Source organism: Brassica oleracea, chromosome C2, assembly GCF_000695525.1.
Source record: "Brassica oleracea var. oleracea cultivar TO1000 chromosome C2, BOL, whole genome shotgun sequence".
Taxonomy (NCBI): domain Eukaryota; kingdom Viridiplantae; phylum Streptophyta; class Magnoliopsida; order Brassicales; family Brassicaceae; genus Brassica; species Brassica oleracea.
Window position 1 is genome coordinate 6,076,625 of NC_027749.1, and position 22,154 is coordinate 6,098,778.

General features: G+C 37.8%; 4 protein-coding genes across 5 annotated transcripts; 1 reads left to right on the forward strand and 3 right to left on the reverse strand.

Moving 5' to 3' along the window:
* Positions 1-1,173: 1,173 nt before the first annotated feature.
* LOC106324877 (non-structural maintenance of chromosomes element 1 homolog) lies at positions 1,174-3,441 on the reverse strand. The gene is made up of 6 exons (XM_013762872.1): positions 3,276-3,441; positions 2,798-2,994; positions 2,496-2,576; positions 1,829-2,059; positions 1,663-1,737; positions 1,174-1,584 (listed from the first exon to the last, which is right to left on the reverse strand). The coding sequence occupies exons 1-6, from the start codon at positions 3,388-3,390 to the stop codon at positions 1,330-1,332; spliced, it is 954 nt and encodes a 317-aa protein (XP_013618326.1). The 5' UTR covers positions 3,391-3,441; the 3' UTR covers positions 1,174-1,329.
* Positions 3,442-4,227: 786 nt separating this feature from the next.
* On the reverse strand, positions 4,228-6,066 carry LOC106324878. The gene is made up of 6 exons (XM_013762873.1): positions 5,849-6,066; positions 5,435-5,619; positions 5,260-5,340; positions 4,794-5,024; positions 4,667-4,717; positions 4,228-4,570 (listed from the first exon to the last, which is right to left on the reverse strand). The coding sequence occupies exons 1-6, from the start codon at positions 5,961-5,963 to the stop codon at positions 4,457-4,459; spliced, it is 777 nt and encodes a 258-aa protein (XP_013618327.1). The 5' UTR covers positions 5,964-6,066; the 3' UTR covers positions 4,228-4,456.
* A 1,533-nt stretch (positions 6,067-7,599) lies between these two features.
* LOC106322855 (protein argonaute 9-like) lies at positions 7,600-13,118 on the forward strand. Of its 2 annotated transcripts, none has more exons than XM_013761000.1 (22): positions 7,600-7,726; positions 8,338-8,546; positions 8,647-8,852; positions 8,930-9,148; positions 9,240-9,376; positions 9,444-9,541; positions 9,619-9,716; positions 9,797-9,959; positions 10,048-10,164; positions 10,240-10,347; positions 10,444-10,506; positions 10,583-10,696; positions 10,779-10,947; positions 11,027-11,142; positions 11,241-11,378; positions 11,470-11,612; positions 11,699-11,828; positions 11,916-12,027; positions 12,106-12,179; positions 12,271-12,365; positions 12,441-12,472; positions 12,692-13,118. In XM_013761000.1, exons 2-22 carry the CDS (start codon positions 8,340-8,342, stop codon positions 12,871-12,873), a joined length of 2,721 nt encoding a protein of 906 aa, XP_013616454.1. In that variant the 5' UTR covers positions 7,600-7,726; positions 8,338-8,339; the 3' UTR covers positions 12,874-13,118. The 2 variants fall into 2 exon arrangements, with proteins under 2 accessions (XP_013616454.1, XP_013616455.1); XM_013761001.1 differs by having other exon boundaries at positions 7,600-7,720; positions 12,692-13,104.
* A 1,003-nt stretch (positions 13,119-14,121) lies between these two features.
* On the reverse strand, positions 14,122-18,648 carry LOC106327587 (la-related protein 1A-like). The gene is made up of 15 exons (XM_013765763.1): positions 18,250-18,648; positions 17,619-18,057; positions 17,346-17,502; positions 17,120-17,210; positions 16,933-17,004; positions 16,681-16,845; positions 16,451-16,596; positions 16,249-16,318; positions 16,055-16,159; positions 15,662-15,975; positions 15,424-15,567; positions 15,253-15,316; positions 15,014-15,159; positions 14,827-14,931; positions 14,122-14,652 (listed from the first exon to the last, which is right to left on the reverse strand). Exons 1-15 carry the CDS (start codon positions 18,496-18,498, stop codon positions 14,505-14,507), a joined length of 2,415 nt encoding a protein of 804 aa, XP_013621217.1. The 5' UTR covers positions 18,499-18,648; the 3' UTR covers positions 14,122-14,504.
* Between the last annotated feature and the right edge of the window lie 3,506 nt (positions 18,649-22,154).

The following is a 22,154-nucleotide window of genomic DNA, read 5'->3' on the forward strand; positions in this document are numbered from 1 at the left end:
TCAAAACACCAAAAACTAGAATCTCAAAAAAGACGAATCATTAATGATTACCTCTCTTTTTGTCTAATCTCACAAATAAACTTCAAAACAAATATACAAAACCAATCAACTCAACTAAAACTCAACGACACATACATTGAGTCAGCTAAACAAATACAAACTACACAGCCAACTATTTAACAATTTACAAACTTACTTTCACAGATGCTTACGAAGAAGACGAAGACTACGAAGACGAAGACTACGAAGAAGACGAAGACGACAACCAAGATCAGTGAAATTACCTAAACAAAAAAGCAGAGTAAGTTACAAACTCTAATAAATACAACTAACAATGTTTTTTGTTTACATATTTCCCATCAAATAAAAGAAAAACAAACACAGCCACACCAGGAGATACAAGAGACAATCTCAACAGACACAAATGCGGCAACAACATCTCCACCTGCTCACTCCTCTTGTCTTATGAAAATAGCTTACATGTTCAATGTCAACAGGCCAATGCTATTGTCTTCTTATGAGAAATACATATATTCGTTTAAAACTCATTAAGTCCCAAATACTAACTGTCACTCATTTTATAGTTATTTATACAAGTTTTCATATATTTGTTTTAAAGGTCCGGTAAAAACAACAAGTTTAAAAATAAAAAAATACATATAACCAACATAATAAGAATAAAAAAAATTATTACTTAATACACAAACTTACACAACTAAACTGGAGAAAAAATATCCAGAAACAAAAGGTACTCTCAACAACCTTAATATAATTTATGTAATCTAAACAGTACAAGTAACAAATTAAAAAGATAAACAAACAATAAGTCTCAGTGACACATCAAACAACACCACAAAGTATATCAATCACATTACTAATATAGTTTAGTCATTTGTGAGTGGAGAACAGTGCATACACAGTTCATAATCACAACTATAACTCTATAACAATAAAAAACTTGAAAAACAATGATCAACACAAAACGCAAAATTCACAGCTACAATAACCCTAACAAATATTGAAATAAATCAAGAAATATGTCGGCGGCAATGCCCTAGTTTAAGATATCCTTTTTTTTTGTTCACAGCTTAAAATTAATGATATAAATAAAAACTCAAAAGATATTTTTACTTTCAGAAGTTCATTTTAATATTAAATAAAACCATTCTAATATTTTGTAGGCTCCAAACCAAAGAGTTTTAACTCGGGATTAGTGTTCCATAAAAGAAAACATTAGACCAGACCAAATTGCCAATGATGTTTGGACATAGAAACATGCATCAAAATATACATCTAATTCTAAGCCCTAAAACCTCCGACCTAATACGTTTAACTCAAGTGTGCAGCGCTGCGAGTTACTCTTCTCCTAGTGATACCACTACTCGAGGCTAAGGAAGCTTGTGAAGAAACGTTTTCAGCTGAGTCCCTGTGCCTCCTTATTTTTCTTTTCTTGGATCTTAAGGAAGTCGCTTGAGTATCGGTTTCCTCCTCATCATCATCATTCACTGCTGCTTCAACAGCTTCTTCTTTTGCAACTCTACCCAAAGGCCATGGCTTCCCGCAACCAGAACAAACTCTATCATCCTGCAAATTTTATGATCAGAAAGTTAACATACTATTCATGTCAAACTCAAATCCATTGGGGTTAATGTGTGTGTGTACCCTTTGAGACAACAAGTTCTTGAGGCAGTACTTGTGTATCCGGACCGAACAACCTTCATTTGGACACAAATCCGCCTGGTGAACAAGGGTTATAATACATCAGATGGCAAATCAACAGCTAATATATCATAATCACAATGTGAGAATTTATTATGTGAATGCAGACCTTTACACCAGCTTCATTGCAAACCTCGCAAGAAGGAACATCATTGTTCCTGAACCAACTGCGCAGGTCAAGAAGTGATCTTATACCAAGTCCAATGTTGTTACCGTCTCTTGTGCGGCATAGCCAGTTGTCCTTCACAAGTTCATCGAGTGTTTTGTCCTTTTGGGACATTGAAAAGTTTCTGAATGCAGGAGGGACTTGCTGTTGACTGCTACTGGCTTCACTTGGTACCTGAGATATATTTCAACACAAGATCTATCAACCGTAACAGAGAGACCAAAACTATATAGTCCAGCAAAATGAACAGCGATAACAAAAAAAATGGTAATGTGATAGATCTCAATTAGTTGTCTTCACCAAACAGACCGAAAAGAAAGGCTGAGAAATTTTCAAATTCGATATTCATATGATCCAACAGTCCTAAACGGGATGAAACACTTTATATCAAGCAACAAGTATATAAATCAGAGTGCATGAATATTTTGATCAACAAGCCTACAAGCGACAAAGCTAGTTATCGTTTCAGACTAAATCTCAAATACAAGAGAATACTTTCAAGAGACTCTGTAAAATAGTAGCAGTTTTAAAAGTCACCATGATCAGTTGATTGAAAAGTGGAAATGGATGGTGTCACTAGATGAAGAAACAGTTATATGAAGTCACTGACCTGGTTCTCCAATCGAATATTGAGGGCATCAAAGCCCGATATGCAGCCTTGGGCAGCTTCATCATGTGCAATTGCTTCTATCTGCCAGAAGTTAAAGTCATCAATGTTAAGTAACAAGTAGCCAGCTATTCACACTATACAAGTTGTATAATATAACCCATAATCATCTCAGTGCACTTACAATAACAAAAAGAGAAAGACATAGGAGATTCAAATCGTTCAAACTCTTTAACTTCTGGTCTAGATTCATTACAAACAGAACAAAAGCCGGCAGAAAAAAACGGGGTGCAAATATGACTTACAATGCCTTTGAAGAAGGCAATCTGCGGAACAGAGTACTTAGTGCCGAGTTTGGATTGATCATCGGAGACGGTGTTAACAACTCCGTAACAGACATGGCCATCATACTGATCTCTACAAGCCCTCAGCTCAAAATGAACATAAGAGAGCTCTTTGTTTATCTCGAGAAGGTACTTGTCAAATATCTTCTTAGCATCTCCTGCCAACCAAAACCAATGAAGAACATCAAAAACAGTTCCTTTTAACATTCAACATTGACATAACCACCGTTACCATCAATCATCAATCAATGTACATCAAACAATCAAGTCTACAACAAACCCAAACCAATCATAAGCATATTGTTTACATTAATCTAGGTTAACAGTAGCTGATCAAATCGGGTAAAGTACAGATTTTTATTCAACGATAAACCAATCCGGAGAAAACCCACGAAAGTTAACTACAGATTCATCCGAAACGAATAACAGAGAGACTGACCTGGGTTTCTACCGGTGACGCCGGTGAATATTGAATGAAACTCTTTCTCCTTGAGAGGGCCTCGCGAAATCAAAGCCTGAATTAGCGTGTGGTGCTTCCAGCTTAGCGATACCATCGTCACAGACAGAAGAAAAAAAAAGCAATTCCAGTCTAGGGTTTCTGTGAACTAGGGCTTTCTGGGAGAAGGAGATGGCGGGAAAGTGAGTCGACACGACGTCGTAATCCGCCAGCTAATTTTAATCTGGATTTAATTTTTTTCCTGGAACCATCTTTACGCCGTAATTGCAGTTTGGTCACTGTTTAATGGATAATAATAGCACATCTGACCATTAACTATATTGGAATTTTAAAAACGACATAACCAAATCAATCACTCTTTTTACTATATTAATACACGGAATGGGCTTTGTATGTACCAATTTTTACAGATTAATGTTTATTTGCGTTTTTACATATTATAAAATTAATAAAATAATTAATGTATATTGAATATTGAAATAAATGAAAATAGTCACTGTTATTTATTTACAATTATTTATGATAATAAGGCCAAAAAATTACTTTTATCAATTTTATACGATAGATAATTAAATTTAAATTATATTAAAATAGATATATAGTATATTTTTAATATGGTAATGAGATTTCATATTCACATGGTTTTATAATTATTTGTATTTTTTATAACAAAATATTTCAATCATATAATAAAAAGTTCCAATATAAAACTTTTAATAGTTTTACATAATTATGTTTATTATTTATGTTGTCAATTAAATAATATTTATTACAAAATATATTAATCCTGCGCATTTTCAAAGGTATGGCCAAAATCTAGTGTTACCACTAAACATATATATAAGAAGTCAAAAGATATTTTTTATATATTTTTTTTTTACTTTTGAAAGTTCAGCTATATAAATTTAAATTCAAAAGAAAACGAGTTCTCAGATTGTCAATTTAAATATACGGTAGGCTTAAAACCAAAGAGTTTGAAACATGAGTAGTGTTCCACGAGAGAAAACATTAGACCGGGCCAAAAGTGCCAGTGATGTTTGGACAAAGAAACATGCATCAAAATATCCATCTAGCCCCTAAACCCGGAGTTCTAAAAGGTTTTTCCCCCTTAGCTCAAGTGTGCCGCGCTACGAGTTTACTCTTCTCCTAGTGGAAGCTTGAGATTAAATGTTTTCAGCTGAGTCACTTTGGCTCCTATGTTTTCTTTTGTTAGAACTGAAAGCTGTGGCTTGAGTAGCGGTGTCCTCATCATCATCATTCACTGCTGCTTCATCATCCTGCAAAGTTTATGTGATCAGAGAGTTACATACTATTGATGTCAAACTCAAAATCCATTAGGGTTGAGGGAAAATCTAAAGAAGCTGTGTGTGTACCATTTGAGATAGCAAGTTTCTGAGGCAGTACTCGTTCGGACACAAATCCGCCTGTAAAAAAGTGTTAAAATACAATCAAATACTAAACAACAGCTAATATATCATATCACAATTTGAGAATGCAGACCTTTACTCCATCAGCTTCATTGCAAACCTCACAAGAAGGAACTTCATAGTTCCTGAAACAACTGCGCAGGTCAAGAAGAGATTTTATATTAAGTCCAATGTAACCGCCTTTTGTGCGGCACAGCCAGGCGTCATTCACAAGTTTATCGAGAGTTTCCTCCTTTTGCGACATTGAAAAGTTCTTGAATGCAGGAGGGACTTGCTGTTGACTGCTGCTGGCTTCACTTGGTACCTGAGATATCAAACACAAGATCAGCCAATCGTAACAAAGAGACTAAAAAATATAGTATAGCAAAATGAATAAGGATGATAAAAATGGTAACCTAGATAGATTCCAATGACTCTGTAAGAGAGTATCAGTTGTAAAGTCACCATGATCAGATGATTAAGAAGTGGATATGGATGGTTCCTTTTGTCACTAGATGAAGAAAAATATATATACAATGAAGCCAGGGACAACAACTGACCTGGTTCTCCAATTGGATATTGAGGGCCTCAGAGCCCGATAACCAACCTCGGGCAGCTTCATCCTGTACCATTGCTTCTATCTGCCAGAAGTTAAAAGTCACCAATGTCAAGTAAACAAGTAGCACAGCTATTCACTCTATACATAGCATGACGAGAGAGAAATGTGCGACTTACAATGCCCTTAAAGAAGGCAGTCTGAGGAACAGAGTATTTAGTCCTGACTTTGGGTTGATCATTGGAGACATTGTTAACCACAGGGTCCACACCGTTACAAACATGGCCATCCTGCTGATCTCCACAAGCCAGCAACTCAAAGCGAGCATGAGTAAGGTACTTGTCAAATATCTTCTTAGCAGCTCCTGACAACAAAACCAAGGAAGAGTATCGAAAACAGTTCCTTTTGAGTTCTAACATTCGACCGTTAAGATAACCAGTAACTGAATCAGTTCAATTAGATTGCACAGATTCTTAACAGTGGCTGGTCAAATTGGGTAAAGTACAGATTTTTATTCAACGACTAACCAATCTGGAGAAAACCCACAAAAGTTACTTACAGATTCATCCGAAACGAATAACAGAGAGACAGACCTGGGTTTCTGCCTGTGACGCCGGTGAAGATTGAATGAAATTGTTTCTCCTTGAGAAGGCCTCGAGAATTCAAAATCTGAATCAGCCTGTGGAACTTACAGCTTAGCGATACCATCCTCACAGACAAACAAAAAGAGCACTTTCAGAGTTTGGGGTTTCTGTGAATTAGGGATTTCTAGGAGAAGGAGACGACGGTGAGAGAGATGGCGGGAAAATGAATCGATACGACGTCGTCGTCGTTTTTTTTTAGAACAACTATTTTTTATTAAAAATCAAATTCTATACGACGTCGTATGTCAACAGCTTTTTTTTGCATTCGGATTTTTAGTTTCTTTCTTTTTTCGGAAACGCGAAAGCGTGCGAGTAAAATCTTTACGCTAGTTTGTTTCACTGTGGTTAGGGGCAGTTGGGCGGCGGTAAAATTGCAGTTTGGTCACGAATTTAATGTATATTAGCACATCTAACCATTAACTATATTGGAATTTCAAAACGACAGGATGATAAAGCAAATTACTTCTTTTTTTTGGGTGTGCTTTAATTACTTTATTTTAATTGACAAAATAATATGTGCTGTCATCGAAACTTCAAAATTGAGGGTTGAATTTGCTAATAATAATACGAAACGACAGTGTGGGTAAATTTTGAGTTTGAATAATGTTATCATCAAAGAGGAAACAAAGTGGGTTTGAATAAGTTAATACTAAATAGTAAGTTTTGTATAAAAATTTAAAATAAAATAAATCAAGAAGAAAAGTTAAATACATGACAATGATGGGGTTGCTTTTTCATTTTAAAGGAGAGAGAGAAAAACATAGGAAAGGCAATGGAACGGTCACACAAGATGAGAAGACCACTCTGCACACTCTCTCACCACGTCCCCTCCCTCGTTTATCCTGGCACTGCACGGCCTACGTAAGCATTTCATATTTTGTTTTCTACTACTACTACTATATTATACTCTATATTTGAGAAATTACGTACAAAAACGATTTCTAAACTTTGGGTTCACGTTTGTTCTGACCAAGTTTGAAATTTCAAAATAAAGTGATGCCAATCTGTAATTAATCAAAATTCGAGATTGTTCATTTATAGTTTGATCTCCCTATAGTAACATAACATGTTGTAGAATGTAGACATAGGGATATAAATGCGCATCATGGCTTGAAGTTGTTCATAAATGAAAGTAAATTAAAACTTCCTAACAGATGCAATAATATGGAAGATGAGAAGGATATAGTTACCACACTATCGGTAATTTAATACCATAACCATTAAAAGAAAGACTCGGAAGGTAATATGAAAGGAAGACGAAGTGGAGCATATATAAAGATAACATGTATTTCACAATGTTATATGCATGTGTTACCTGCCGTTACACTCGTATCACACGTTCATCCAGTTAACGAGGATAATATAGTGCTTATATGCATAAGAGTAGTTTATCTATGGTATGTGTAACGAACGTGCATATATTTGATTTCTTAATTGAGATAAGCGCTAGTAATCTCACCAAATTAATAAATGCAAGAAGAGTAATTTAACTTTTCCTTCCTTAACAATAGAAAAAGTAAAGACACGTGAGGAGGAGAAACGGATATCAACGATAGGACAAGGAAACGAAACGAGAAGAATAATAAATATAATAATCCAGGAATATAGGGGCTAAATAAAATAATATCGAAAAGTAGGACCCACATTATTACTTGTTTTGCGTCTGCTTCTTTATTAGCAGCAAAACAAAGCGTAGGAGAGAAGAAGCAGGCAGGCTCTCGCAAACCACCCCCAAAAACAAACCGCAGAAACCTCTCTCTCTCCGTAGCTCTAGCGTCTAGGGTTTCTTCTCCGTCTCGTCTTCCGTCTTCTCATCGTCAGGTAAAGGTACAGACTTTCTTAGTCAAAATCGTGTTAATATCTTTCTCTCCCATGCATAGTCACTGTTTACCCCTTCGATTTTTCGGTCTTTCTCTCAAGTGTGTACGGCTTTCTCAGTCTTCGTGTTTCTTCTGTCGCTGCTCTAAAGTCGTGATTTTTCTTTAGTGGGTTTTTCATGGGTTTTAGGGTTTTTGTCACAGTTATCTTCATCTGCACGTAGATCTATCCATCGGTTCATGGTTTCTATGTTGTTTCTGCTCTGACCTGCTGTGTGGGTTTCTATTTTTGTCATAGATCTCTTCTTTTCTGCTTTTATCATGTGTTCTGGTTATCATATAATCTGTTGAAAAGCTTAAACCTTTTTTTCAATCTTGAGATGGGTTTCTTTTGTTTTCACTTGTCATCTAGCCGCTTCATGTGTATATATGTCGCTAAAAAGTGTTTCATTATATTTTTCTTGGAAAAAAAGTTAACAGTCTTGTTTGTAATGTTGGTTTCATCCGTGGGTTTTATTATGTTCACAACTGCTTGATCTGTTGCTTTTACCATATTATCTTATATGTTTTGGTGTTGTGACTGTTGTATTTGTTTCTTACCTACTTGTTTTTGCCTTGCAGATATGGGTTCTGATGAAGATAAAGCGCTACCGCCTCCTCCACCTGCCCTTCCTCCAAACCTTGTTCCCGAGGTGGAGCCCATCAAGAAAAACACTCTCCTCCCGATGGCCCGGCGCGGCACTGGGTCCAAAGGACAGAGGATCCCCCTTCTCACCAATCACTTCAAAGTGAACTTCAACAACGCTAACGGCCAGTTCTTCCATTACAGTGTAATGCTTCTTGTCTCCTCCTCTAATGTGTTTGTCTCTTTCTAATGGTTTCAATGCTTTAACATACTTGTTTTGTCTCTTCTGTGATTGTTGGATGCAGGTTGCTATAACGTATGAAGATGGCCGTCCGGTGGAGGCTAAAGGTATCGGCAGGAAGATCCTTGACAAGGTTCAGCAGACCTATAAAACTGACTTGGGATCCAAGTACTTCGCCTATGATGGCGAGAAGACTCTCTTCACCGTTGGTCCTCTTCCCAGCAACAAGCTTGACTTCTCTGTCGTTCTTGAAGACGCTCCTTCTAGCAGGTTCGAAGCTTCAAACTCCTTTTAATATATCTTCACTGCTTTATAATGATGTTATGATAATACTTTTTATTTTGCAGGAACAACACTGGAAACGGTAGCCCCAATGAGTCTAATGACGCTGACAGGAAACGATCAAAGAGGCCCAATCAGTCCAAGAAGTTCATGGTGGAGATAAGCTACGCTGCAAAGATCCCCATGCACGCCATTGCAGCCGCTCTCCAAGGAAAAGAAACTGACAGCCTTCAAGATGCGATCAGAGTGCTTGACGTCATTCTCAGACAGAGTGCAGCTAGACAGTAAGCTTATTTCTCATGCTTCTTTTATTACAAACCTTCTTTTCCTGATTGGTAATTAATTCACATCTTCTGATTTTTTTTGTTTTTGCAGAGGCTGTCTCCTAGTTCGGCAGTCGTTCTTCCATAATGACGCCCAGAACTTTGTACCAATCGGTGCAGGTGTTGTTGGTGTCAGAGGGTTCCATTCAAGCTTCCGAACAACTCAGGGAGGCTTGTCCTTGAACATAGGTAATGTGTGTTAGACTCTTCCTTGTAAAAAATTGGGTAGTAACACTTTGGTTTCTTGATTCTGTAGACACTTCAACAACCATGGTTGTACAACCTGGCCCTGTGGTTGATTTTCTCCTGGCGAATCAGAATGTGAAAGACCCCTACTCTGTTGACTGGAACAAGGTAGATCGTCGGCTTCATTTGTGCTATTGAATTTCTACAGATGAGAAGTTATTTATCTGGTTTTTCTCTTTTATCAGGCTAGACGTGCTCTCAAGAATCTCAGAGTCAAGGTTGCTCCCTCAAACCGAGAGTACAAGATAAGTGGACTTAGTGAAAATCGCTGTAAAGAGCAAATGTATGTCAAGTGTATATTTTTTATTACATGTTGAAGTCGCTTTGAGATGTTTCTAACAGGTCTGTCTTTGGTTGATACAGGTTCTCTCGGAATTCTAAGAACGATATGGGCGAAGTTGTGGAGCATCAGACGACTGTGTTTGAGTATTTCACCGACTTCCGTAACATCCAACTGCAGTACTCTGGTGACTTCCCTTGCATCAACGTTGGCAAACCAAAGCGCCCTACTTACATCCCCATTGAGGTAAATTCTATTTCTTCTTTCATTCCTTTACCGGATTATGCTTGTACGGTTCATGACAGTTCTTGTTGGTTTTTTATTTTATTTTCAGCACTGTGAGCTTGTGAGTCTCCAGCGTTACACAAAATCACTTACCAATCTTCAGAGGGCTTCCCTGGTTGAAAAGTCTAGGCAGAAGCCACTGGAAAGGATGACATCCCTAACCACTGTAGGTCTTCTGTCCATTATCCTTTGAGAGTTTTTTTCTGTCAAATTTTGATTTGTGATCTGATTCATCTTGCAGGGTCTGAAGAACAGCAACTATAACGCTGACTTGGTGTTGCAAGAGAGTGGTGTCAGCATCGGCTCTAGCTTCACCCACGTGGAGGGTCGAATCTTACAAGCACCAAAGGTAACTTACCCCTTACCCCTTGCTTTACTTGTTTGTATATTTTCATGTCTTAATCTGGAAGTATAATGTAAATGATCTTTCTTTGTTTCCAAACAGCTGAGAGTGGGCAATGGAGAGGACTTTCAACCTCGCAATGGGCGTTGGAACTTCAACAATAAGGTGGATGGACTTTCTTTTTTTCCTCAGTTAGATTCATGTTTCAGCCTCTGATACTAGCACTGAAATTTCTTTGCAGAAACTGGTTGAGCCAACCACTGTCACTAGGTGGGCTGTGGTGAACTTCTCCGCTCGCTGTGACACAAACCGGCTCATTCCGGACTTGATTCGCTGCGGCAACATGAAAGGCATTGTAAGGGATCACTGATTACTCTATTTAACTCAGTCATATGCACCAGTTACTAATTCCTCCCTTGTTTTTGTTCTTCCTTCAGAACGTGGAGCCTCCTTACGAAGTGGTCTTTCAAGAAAGTGCTCAGTTCAGGAACGCACCACCACACATCAGAGTTGAGAAGATGTTCGAGCAGATTCAGTCTAAGCTCCCGGGGAAGCCTAAGTTCCTTCTTTGCATCCTCGCAGAAAGGAAGAACTCTCACGTTTATGGTAAAATCATATTATTAAATAAGAGAGACTAGTGGCATCGTATTCTTGATTCTCACATAATCGTCTGTGTTTTTTTCAGGTCCTTGGAAGAAGAAGAACCTTGCTGAGCTTGGAATCGTGACTCAGTGCATTGCTCCCACCGCCAGAATCAATGATCAGTACCTCACCAACGTTCTCCTGAAGATCAACGCTAAGGTGATCTCCTAAAGTTTGAAATTTCAATCAGTTATAATTTAAGATAAGATTATAAAGACATCAAAGCTTGAACTGACTTCACTGTTTCCTAATTGTAGCTCGGTGGTCTAAACTCACTGCTAACTATGGAGCGCTCACAGGCAATGCCGTCAGTTACGCAAGTTCCTACAATCATTGTCGGGATGGACGTTTCCCATGGTTCCCCTGGCCAGTCTGATGTACCATCTGTTGCTGCGGTAAGATGAAATTTTGTTTAAATGATGTCATCCATGCGTACACTCTTCTATCTCTCTAGTAACTTGATGTTTGCTTGTTTGGAAACAATAGGTGGTGAGCTCCAGGCAATGGCCACTCATCTCAAAGTACAGGGCATGTGTGCGCACACAGTCTCGTAAAGTGGAAATGATCGACAATCTTTTCAAGCTTGTCCCTGGCCAAGAAGAGAAGATGGTTGACGAGGGAATATTCAGGTCAGTCAGTTTCTTGGATTGTTGTGATGTATTAGTAGCTCGTGACATGGCAACAATGTAATCAGGGATTTTGTGCTTCTTTTCAGGGAGCTCTTGGTGGACTTTTACTCCAGCTCCCAGAAGAGGAAACCAGACCACATCATCATTTTCAGGGATGGTGTGAGTGAGTCACAGTTCAACCAGGTTCTGAACATCGAGTTGGATCAGATGATGCAGGTATGGATGATGATTCTTGAGCCTCATTGACCTTAGTATACAGTTGAATATTTATGGACCTGTTTTTCTTGTGGGTTACGCTAATAGGCATGCAAGTTTCTCGATGAAAAATGGAACCCCAAGTTCACGGTGATCATTGCCCAGAAGAACCACCACACCAAGTTCTTCCAGGATAAAGGACCAGACAATGTTCCTCCAGGTATAATCCATTTGACCTGAGCATGATTGATCTTATCTTGTAAATGAGTTCTGAAACCTGTTTCTAACTGACTTGCAGGGACTATCATTGACAGCAAGATCTGTCACCCTCGGAACAACGACTTCTACCTCTGCGCTCATGCGGGGATGATTGTAAGTAACATGCCTCATCGGTTGGTTTTTCCTTTGTATTGATTAATTGAACGAAAGATTGACACTGTTCTGTTGATTTCAAATGTATTAGGGAACTACAAGGCCAACACACTACCATGTGCTGTACGATGAGATCAACTTTACCACAGATGACCTCCAGGAACTTGTGCATTCACTGTCCTATGTGTAAGCATTATATCACTTTCTAGCTCTTTATCTGAAACATTTGTTTACTTAACTTGTCTGCTTTGATACTTGTAGCTACCAGAGGAGCACCACTGCCATCTCAGTCGGTAAGTTCTCATATCTTTTTCTCGATTGCTGCTGATAGAAAGTTCAGATCCTTGTCATGTCGTAATTGCTGTGTCTCTGCTCATCTATAGTTGTTTTTTTGAACTTTATGATGTGTCTAGTATTAGTGAGAATGAACCACAACTCGTTCTTACCTGCAATAATCTCAATGCATGATGGTTGGGCAAGTATCTCAAGTTTTCCTTGTGTCTTTTCTGCAGTTGCACCGATTTGTTATGCTCACTTGGCGGCTGCACAGATGGGAACCGTGATGAAGTTTGAGGACATGTCTTTGTCTGAGACATCATCTAGCCATGGCGGGATCACGACTCCTGGAGCAGTCCCTGTGCCACCCATGCCAAAGTTGAACCCGGAGGTTGCAAGTTCCATGTTCTTCTGCTGAAGGAACAGTCAAGTCTACCACGGCTTCTATCTTTCTTTTTGCTTATGATCATACCAACCAAACTTTAAGTGCCCTTTAGACTCTTCTCTGGGTCGATGCTTCAACGTGTTGTTTTGCATCGGTCCTTTTATCTCGATACTCTTTTTGATATATATCTTCTGTGATCTTTAGATGGGCGTTGGTTGTGGATATTTGATCTATGCTATAATCAAATCGGTGGTATTTTAAGACATTATATTGTTGTTTTTAGCTGTTTTACTGTTTAAATTTTTTTAACGCTGAGTTTATCACATAACTTGTAGTGTAAGCTTCATACAAAAGTTTGAAACTGAAACAAACAGAAATATAACGACTGCAAAAATAAGAACTAGGATGCCACTTGGTGCCATCAGAAGAAAAAAGAACCATAGCATGAGCCTCTTTGTCATTGTCTCCTTATGCTGTTGGGCGAGCTTCCTCTGAAATCAAACTCGACAGCCAAGCTGGACCACTTGGTCCGTAATGCAGAGACATGTTCTAGGCTCCATTTATTCAAAACAGGCCAATGTCTGCACAAGATTATAAGTCAAAGGTGCGAGGGCTGGGAACAGGGAGGGGGTTGACTAATGCTGCCCTTGCTTCCTCAGAACAAGCTTCAAAGATCACTCTCCTGAACCTCATATTTTGCAGCGATTCAATGGCCCAACCAAAGCTCATTAACTCACTCTCCACTTTGGCCCAAGCTTGGTAGTCTTATCAACTGAATAGTGTTATTGGTTTATATATTTTGATTGATTTAGAAATCTATATAGTATTTATAAATCCAAGTAAAATATGCAAATCCGGAGGTTTTTCCTCGGATTTGAGTCTTTGTATTTTTAACTAAAAAATCCAAACAAATTCATTCAAATCCATTATAAAATCAAATATATTAGTAAATCCGTACGATTGAATAACATTTGATTTGATACAGAATTTATGAATCATTAAACCAATAACACATGATTTTAATACAGATTTAAAAATCATAGAACTAATAACACTAAATTTAGTTTGGATTTTCAAATCCATTAAAATACAACAACCAATAACCCCTACTAAATTAAAACTTGCAACAAAGGAAGTAAAGCTTTTAAAATGTTTATATCAAAGGTAACGTTTCCGAAGTTATTACACATATGAGGTGTTTTCTTTCATTTGGAACTAGTCTAGGAGTTGTGCTCGACAAAGATGCAAGATACGCAAATGTGACAAAATTTACAAAAATAAAATGTAATAAAAGTTTGAAGCAAACAAATCTCTTGCTGTTTCTACAGAGACACTACCAACAACCTCTCTTTTTGTTCCAAAACTGAGCAAATAGAAAATGAAATCTCTATATATACAAAAAAGAAAAGATTACAAGTTTTGGGGAGAGGGCGAAACTCTGTCTAAGATGAACGCACGCCTCTTCAGTCAAAGCTCTCTGTTTTGTCTTTGCAGAAAAGAAAAACACCCAAGGAAAAAAAAAATCCTTTTAAAAATTCAGAGCGAATAGCTTCACTTGGCTTTGGTCACTTCCCACCAGAAAGAGATGCACAAAAATTTTAAGGTCAAGATTAAGAGGATCATTTGCTCAGTGGCAAGTCTCTGCTCTTCGTCTCTTCAAATCATTAGTGAGACTTGTTCTCTTTTTGGCTGGTGATTGTATCCTTTGCTCGGAAATCGGCTATGCTTCGGTATTCTTCTGTCAGTAGCTTCTCTAGCTCAGGGTGCTTCTTTATGGTTGGTTCTTTTTGGCCTCGATAATGGTGGAATGCCCTGCACAAGAGATAAAGTTCTTAAGAGACATCACCAATGATCAACCAATCCAAACGTTGTTTATAAACTAGGAACAAAAAATTATCGCTAGGGACATCACCATGAAAGCACATTCCATAACGGAAATTCAGTAGCAACTACTTATTTAACAAATCTCAAAAAACGATCACTTACCAATATTTCTCCAAGCCATATAGGTTTCCCTTATGGTAGAAGTCAAGCGTCAGCTGCTCGAAGTCCTTGTAAAGGTCCTCTTCGAATTGCTTCTCCAGACCATAACTAAAACGACATAGAGCAGATTGGGTTTAAACTAGAGAGCTTATCAGCAGTGAAGTAGATGGAAAACGGATGAAGGTATTACCTATAAAACCTGAAGAGACACTCCAACCCATAGTTGTAATTGCCAGCTGCATCCTCAAGAGCAAACTTCTGGAAATCTTCATACATTGACGGCACAAACGTTTCTCTGAGGAAATACGACCAAAATCGGTACAAATGATTCATTTCCTGAAAATATAACAGCCATAATTTAGACACATTTCAAGAAAAGAGGGTTTAGGATCTCTAATCAGAGACTAAGGTGAGAGAGCATGGGTTTACCTCACTGCATCCGCTCCCCAGCTTCTTTCTTTCGTTTAGGCACCTCTTGCGATACTTCAAGTACCTATGGGTAGAATAAAGAAAAAGCAATGAGATTAGAAGATCTTCTCTCACAAAAGTAATGCTCCATAACAATAAACTCAAGTAGTATAACCGAATAACTATACTCACTTTTCTTGTTTGAACCCATTGTCTTCCAGCAGTTGGTGGCTTGGATGTTGAAAAGGTGGAAATGATTTTGGTAAAGAGCCCACAGGTGGACTGCTGCCAGAAAGAGAGCATTGTGGTGATGAACTCAACTTTGAAAGCCTGTGGCTGTGAAACGTCACACAAGCAAGCTTATTAAAACATGAAAAGGCAAAAAAATAAGAATAAGTTGGGAATATCATGGAATTGCTAGGACACTGACCCATGATTGTCTGGTGGTGTAGATCCAAAGAAGAATCCAATGGAGCTACTAGGCGGACTTTCTGAAGTATGAGAACTGAGACTAGCCCCATGGTTTCTCATGTTGCCAGAGAAAAACCTCCGTGCGTGTGCAATATGATGTTTGTGGGCTCCCTTACTCTGCTTCCTCCTAATGCTATGCTCTTCACTTCCACCGTTTGCTGCAGAATTTTCGCCTAATTTAGGGTTCAATCCTCCCCCAGCTTTTACTTTTCCGTCTCTGTTATCCAAATGGGAATTGTTCTTCCTACGACCAGATCGATTCTTTTTGAGCTCCTGTTTCATCAGATTGGTGTTTAGAAACTAGACTCCAGAAAAGGTACAATCATATCATTTTGTCAAAGAAAAGCCTAACCTGCTCAAAGTAGTATAGACCATCGTTTATTGTGGAGGCAAGCTCCTTGGGAATGTTTTTGGCTTTTGTTCCACTGATTCCAGTGCCATCACTTCTCCCACTATTCTGTCCAGCATAAATGGAACGTGAAGACTTAACTCCACCAACAGTGTTCAAGTATATAGACAAGACAATAAGTTCCATCAATGTAATACCTGGGTAACAATTACAAGTTTCTGAATATCATGATCATCAACAGCAATATCATCGTCTTCATCATCAGTCCTACATAAATTCAAAGAAACCAAAGCATCAACTCCAAAACTTTATATGTGGCTTCAGGTTCACATCAAAAAGAAGCAATATTGGAAAACGGATGAAGCAATATCAAGAGTAATCAAGTTGTGCACACACTACCTTCTGGACATGGAAAGACCACTCTTTCTTGGGATTTTATGCTCCAGATCCATTTCCTCGTCAAGCAAGAATGTGTTTGAAAAATCGTCTGATAATGATTTCAGATTATCACTTTCATATACATTGGTTCTTGATGACTGAGAACCCTGAACCACAAACGGAAAAGCTGTCAACTTGAACGAAAATTTGGCAGTTTTACAAAATCTCTATTAAAGGAAACAAGGCTCTACCTCTGACAAGAACACAGTAGGCTTTGAAGACTTTTTAAAGTTATCTTTGCTTGTTACACTCTCTGGGGAATCTTTGTCATTGTCTCCAGTTTTCTGCTCAGAGGCCGACCTTTTAGATGCAGGAACCCACTTAGACCACTCGTCACGCTTACGTATCTTGTCACCCTATAAAACACCAACACTTCAACAGAATTAGAAAATCCGAACGCTGAGTATTACTAAAAGAAGCAAGATGGCTTATGGTAGTCTGACCTGCACTTCAACAGAAGTAGAAAATCTCAGCGCATAGACTATAAACTCTACATCCATGGTCATCATCTTAACCTGTAATTCAAGAGTAAGGATACAGACAGAAATTAAAAGCAACACATTTGTGTAAAACACAGATGACAAAAACAGAGTAATGCACAGCAAGACAAGCTTATGTTACGAGTTTTACCCTTTTGAAGTCAGCTATGATTTTGATGGGAACCCATCCTTGTTCATCCATTAAGGAAATGAGGTACTGATCATTCTGAAGGTTTTCGTCACTGAAAAAAGGAATCAATATACGGAAGGTGAGCACAGCAAGATAAGGTGACATGCTATTAACCATCAAAGATGAACTCAAGGCATGGACACAGTATTAAAAGCAGAAAATATATAGATGTAGACGCATAACTTGCCTGAAGTAATATTCTATTTGTTTTATGACTCTATCCTTTAAGTCGAGTTGTTCTGGAGACAGAGCTTGAGGACCCTGGTTACCAGGATATGGAGCAAAACGTGGAGGATATCCTCTTATAGCTCCAGGGGGTGGACCCGGCAAGTAGTACACAGGACCTATGTCAAATGAAGAAACAAAAAAAAAAACAGCAATTTAGTTATCCTCTATCTTAACGCCATTTATGCTCAACCGTTCCCTTTTAAAACACATTGACAGAGAATCAACATCTTACCGGGAAAGCCAGGACCAGGACCAACAATGAACCCAGGACCTTGCCCCATATACGGAGGTCTCACAAAGTTCCTAGGTCCATGCGGCATGTTTCTTGGGCCAAAACCCCTCTGATGCTGTCTAGGATCTCCTTGAGGAGGAGGAGGTGGTGGAAGAGGAGAGGCTTGCGCTGGCTTCTCGTTGGCGGACTCTGCAACGGGAGCTCCAGGAACCGGGTAAGGAGGATAAAGAGGATATGGAAAATCAGGACCAGTGGGATACGACATAGGTGGAAAAGGAGGTGGATGATAAGGTACAGCGTGCATGGGGTAAGCAGGAGCAGGAGGAGTGGGGCCACTTTGGTTGCTCTTCGAGCCTGGCTTTGAATAACGGCCAGGTGGATTCTTGTGAGCAGGGTTAGCCTTTCCACCAGGTTTGGATTTAGCATGACCAGTTACACCCTACGGATCAAACAAAAAAACTTAAAACAACAAATCAATGCTTAAAGGCGCGTGAATCACAGACGACGTGAACTTTTAAAACCTAATAAGATTAACAGCTAAACCTCATAAACCATCACGGATCAAATTCGATCAAGTTTCGCAAAGCTATAATCCAATGACATTAACGATACGGTAAGTTTACTGAATGACCTGAGAAGGATTTGGGATTGACGTCGAAATTGACTTCGACGGCGGAGCCGCCGCCGGCGGAGGAGGATTCTTAGGACGCGGTTGTTGCGCGTCGGCGAGGGCAGGCCACGAGTGAGCACCCATTACCGGGGCGTCGGCGGGCTCTGTAGGAGGAGCCGCTGTTTTCCATGGAGACTTAGTCTCGGAACCAGTGACGTGGCCGCCGATCACTTCTCGATCATCGGCTAATGATCTCTCAGTCTCCGCCATGATCAGAAGCTAGAGAGGTTAAGTCGATTGAATTGGATCAGAGGCAATCGGGAGGAGAGGATGCAATGTGAGCCGGGAAGCAAAAAAGTATGGGAACGGCGATGGAGGGAGTGTGGGTGTGTGTTTTGGGTGGCGCTTTTAAGAGTAATACCGTAAAACACTTGACAGCAAAACCCTAGTTCCACTACATTATTCTTTTTAATTAAATTATCCTTTTCCAAAATTTAGTAGAAAATGCATTAATCTTTTTCATTACAGTACATTTAATTGTACATTTAATGTCATATTTATTTGTTTCTTGGACATGAAATTTCATTGTTCTTTAGTATGAGAACAATTTTAAATTTATTAGTTGACTTGAAACGGAAACAAATAAAACCTTTAAACACCAGCTAGGACTGGCGTTCGGGTACCCATTTGGATTCAGTTCGGATCTATTCGGGTTTTGGGTTTTCGGGTTTAAAGATTTCAGCTCCATTCAGGTATTTCTAAATTTCAGTTCAGGTTCGGTTCGGATCTTTGCGGGTTCGGTTCATGTTCGGATAACCCATTTAAATTATTTTAAAATTTTAATATTCATTATATGCTTAAAATTTCTCAAAATCTATAAAATAAAATAATATATTATATATAAATTTGTATAATATATGTCAAAATATCTAAAATTAACATATAAATTGGTTTGATTTGAATATTTGGATAGAAAATCAATAGATATTTCAAGTATTTTGTTGTTTTGAATATATTTTAGCCATTTACTTTTGACTATTTATGTATATTTTCAAGTATTTTAGACAACTTAAAAGTATCTTATATATTTTGGATGTTTTTAATATATATTAAATCTAAAAATAAGTAATATATTTAGGTATATAAATCTATTTCGGTTACATTCGGGTACCCGAGATATTTTGGTTCGGGTCGGGTTCGATTTCGGTTCTTTAGATACCAAAATTTTGAACCCGTTCGAATATTTAATCAATTTCGATTCGAGTTCCGTACTACTTTTTTGGATCGGGTTCGGTTCTTCGTATCCGGATTTTTTCCCAGCCCTGAACCGAACGTTTTAGCTGCATTGATGAAAAAAGCATTAAAATGACTCTAAACGACATAATATAAAAATTGGATATATAGAAACAAAAATATATATGAAAATGCGATATCAATATATAGTTTAAAAATTATATAATCAAAATTTAAAACAAACACCTCTATCAAATAAGTCTACTTAAAATTTTATATTATGAAAATAAAAACCAACAAACTTAAAATTTACAGGAAACTATTATTCTAATATTAGTGTAATCACGTCCAAACATATCTGGCATATGATTAATATAGTATTCCAGACGGAAATATTTTGCACAAATGTAAGTTTATTTTTTCAATACATGATTTATTTGCTCTATTTTCTTATGAAACAAAATAACTCTATATTTCTTGTTTATTTATGATAATATGCTTTTAGTAACTGAAGTGCAACTTTCATACTGTTTTGGAATAAATGAATGCAGTTAATTTGGTTTTGAATATGTCTTGATTAGAAGATGAAGAAATTCCAAGGAAAATATTAGTAATATCTTTAAAAAAAATAATATACAAAAGCGAAATTTATCTCTCCGGAAGACGTTTCACACTGCATCAAAGTTCAAGTCAATGGGCCATTTATAGCTCACTTAATGAGAGTTTGAACAGATTTCTAGTGAATGTCTATATGGATAAGCATGAGTTTGTGAAATCAAAAATTTCCAAGATACTGAAAACTGAAAAGCACCAATGATGTCACATGTGTTTGTTTGAAGTTGAATCAAACGAAAAGTCTTACAACTTGAAAGTTGACTCCAGCTGGTAGGTATGTTGATAAAACTTACTCTTTGCTCTTGTAAAGAAATACAGTTTTATATCTTCTTAATTTTTGTTATTTAGACGTGGTTTCTTGTTTATGTAGAGTTATTACCTCGTTAATCAATCAACAATGCTAACCATTATAGGTATTGTAAAGAGAAATACTTGGAAAGTGTATGATTGTTAATGGCGAACAGTTGCAGCCATTTAGTACAGGTTTCATTAGGCCAAGTTATATTTGAAGTTAAACCATGATAGTATCCACCAGAAACAAATCCTAACCTCTGCTTAATCTAAACTATAATAACATAAAACCAGCCCATTTTTACCAAAATAAAAAATAAAACCAGCCCATTCTAAATATTTTCCACATATAGTTGAACGCACGTTTCAAACATCACAACTGCTGGCTGTTGGTCAACGGTGAAAACAAAATGCATACTAACTACATTTATAATGCTCATTTAAAGTATATTCTACCCCATGGATTCTACCAAAAGTAACTATTTATAGGTATCATTGCTTTCTGTTATAAATTGTGGATGTCCATAATCGGTCCGGTTTATAACCGGTCCGGTTTATAACCGGCCCAATGCTAGAGAGAGAGAAAATCAGCATTTTGTATTTTCCTTATTAGATTATGATTTGTACTTTTTCTATATTTGTATTTCTTTTCTTTAGTCTTTCCATTATTCTATGACGGTGTAATTCTCTATATATAAAGGGCTCTTTACGTTTATGAATAATACAGAAACATAGATTTTATTCTCTAGTTTCACAACACGTTATCAGCACGATATAATCTAAATCCCTAAGCTAAAACAACCCGCCTAAAACCCTAACCCTAATCGGCGAACATCCTTACCGGCGAACCATCCTAATCCCGATCGCGAAACCTTACATCCCGATCCTTGTTTGCAATATGTTCCCGTCAGCTTCAGCTCAAGGCGTTTCTGATCCTAGCTCAGACGATCTCGGCTTGTTCAACCTCAGCTCGTAAACAAGACGATCTCAGACAGCTCGCGACCCGATCAGCACGTTGGACAGCTCGCGTTCCCGATCTCAGCAATCAGACAGCTCGCATTTCGATCAGTTCCATTGGTTGTTTGAATTGATAAAACCGATTGAATGACTTTCAAATTGAAATCTTATTGATTGTTTGATCGAAACCCTAATGTCTTGAAATTAAAATTGAATACTATCTGGTTTGATTGATTAAAACCGAATGCTTGAATTGAAATAGAAATCGCTTGCTAGGTTAAATGATTTATGCATTCTCGTCTTGATTATGATCCGGCTAGTATTGATAGTTTTCATACATTCTCAAACGAACCCTAATTGTTGCATTGCTCGACTGTTTGATTGCAATTACACATTGAACTCTTTGAAAACCGTTTGCTAAGATTGAAAACGAATAACCATTGTATTGATTACATTGAAACCGTTTGCTAAGATTGTAGCCGTGCGGCTTGTTTGCATCATGCATGCATAATAGTACAAACTGATTGCATGTAGAATCTGAATGCTAAGATTGAACATGTATGCGTCATATACAAATGACCTATTTGCATCATACCTAGAATCCGGATTGATTGAGCATATTGATTGCATTCGCTTGAACACTTTTAAATCTAAATTATGAAACATATGATTTCAGATGTCGAAAATCAACAACTTGGATTTTGCTGCCCTAAGTCTCTCTGGAGATAATTACTTGCAATGGGCACTTGACGCTAAGATCATCTTAAAATCCAAGGGACTCGGTGAATATATCACCGAGGGCAATAATGCAAGTGAGAAAGATAGATACA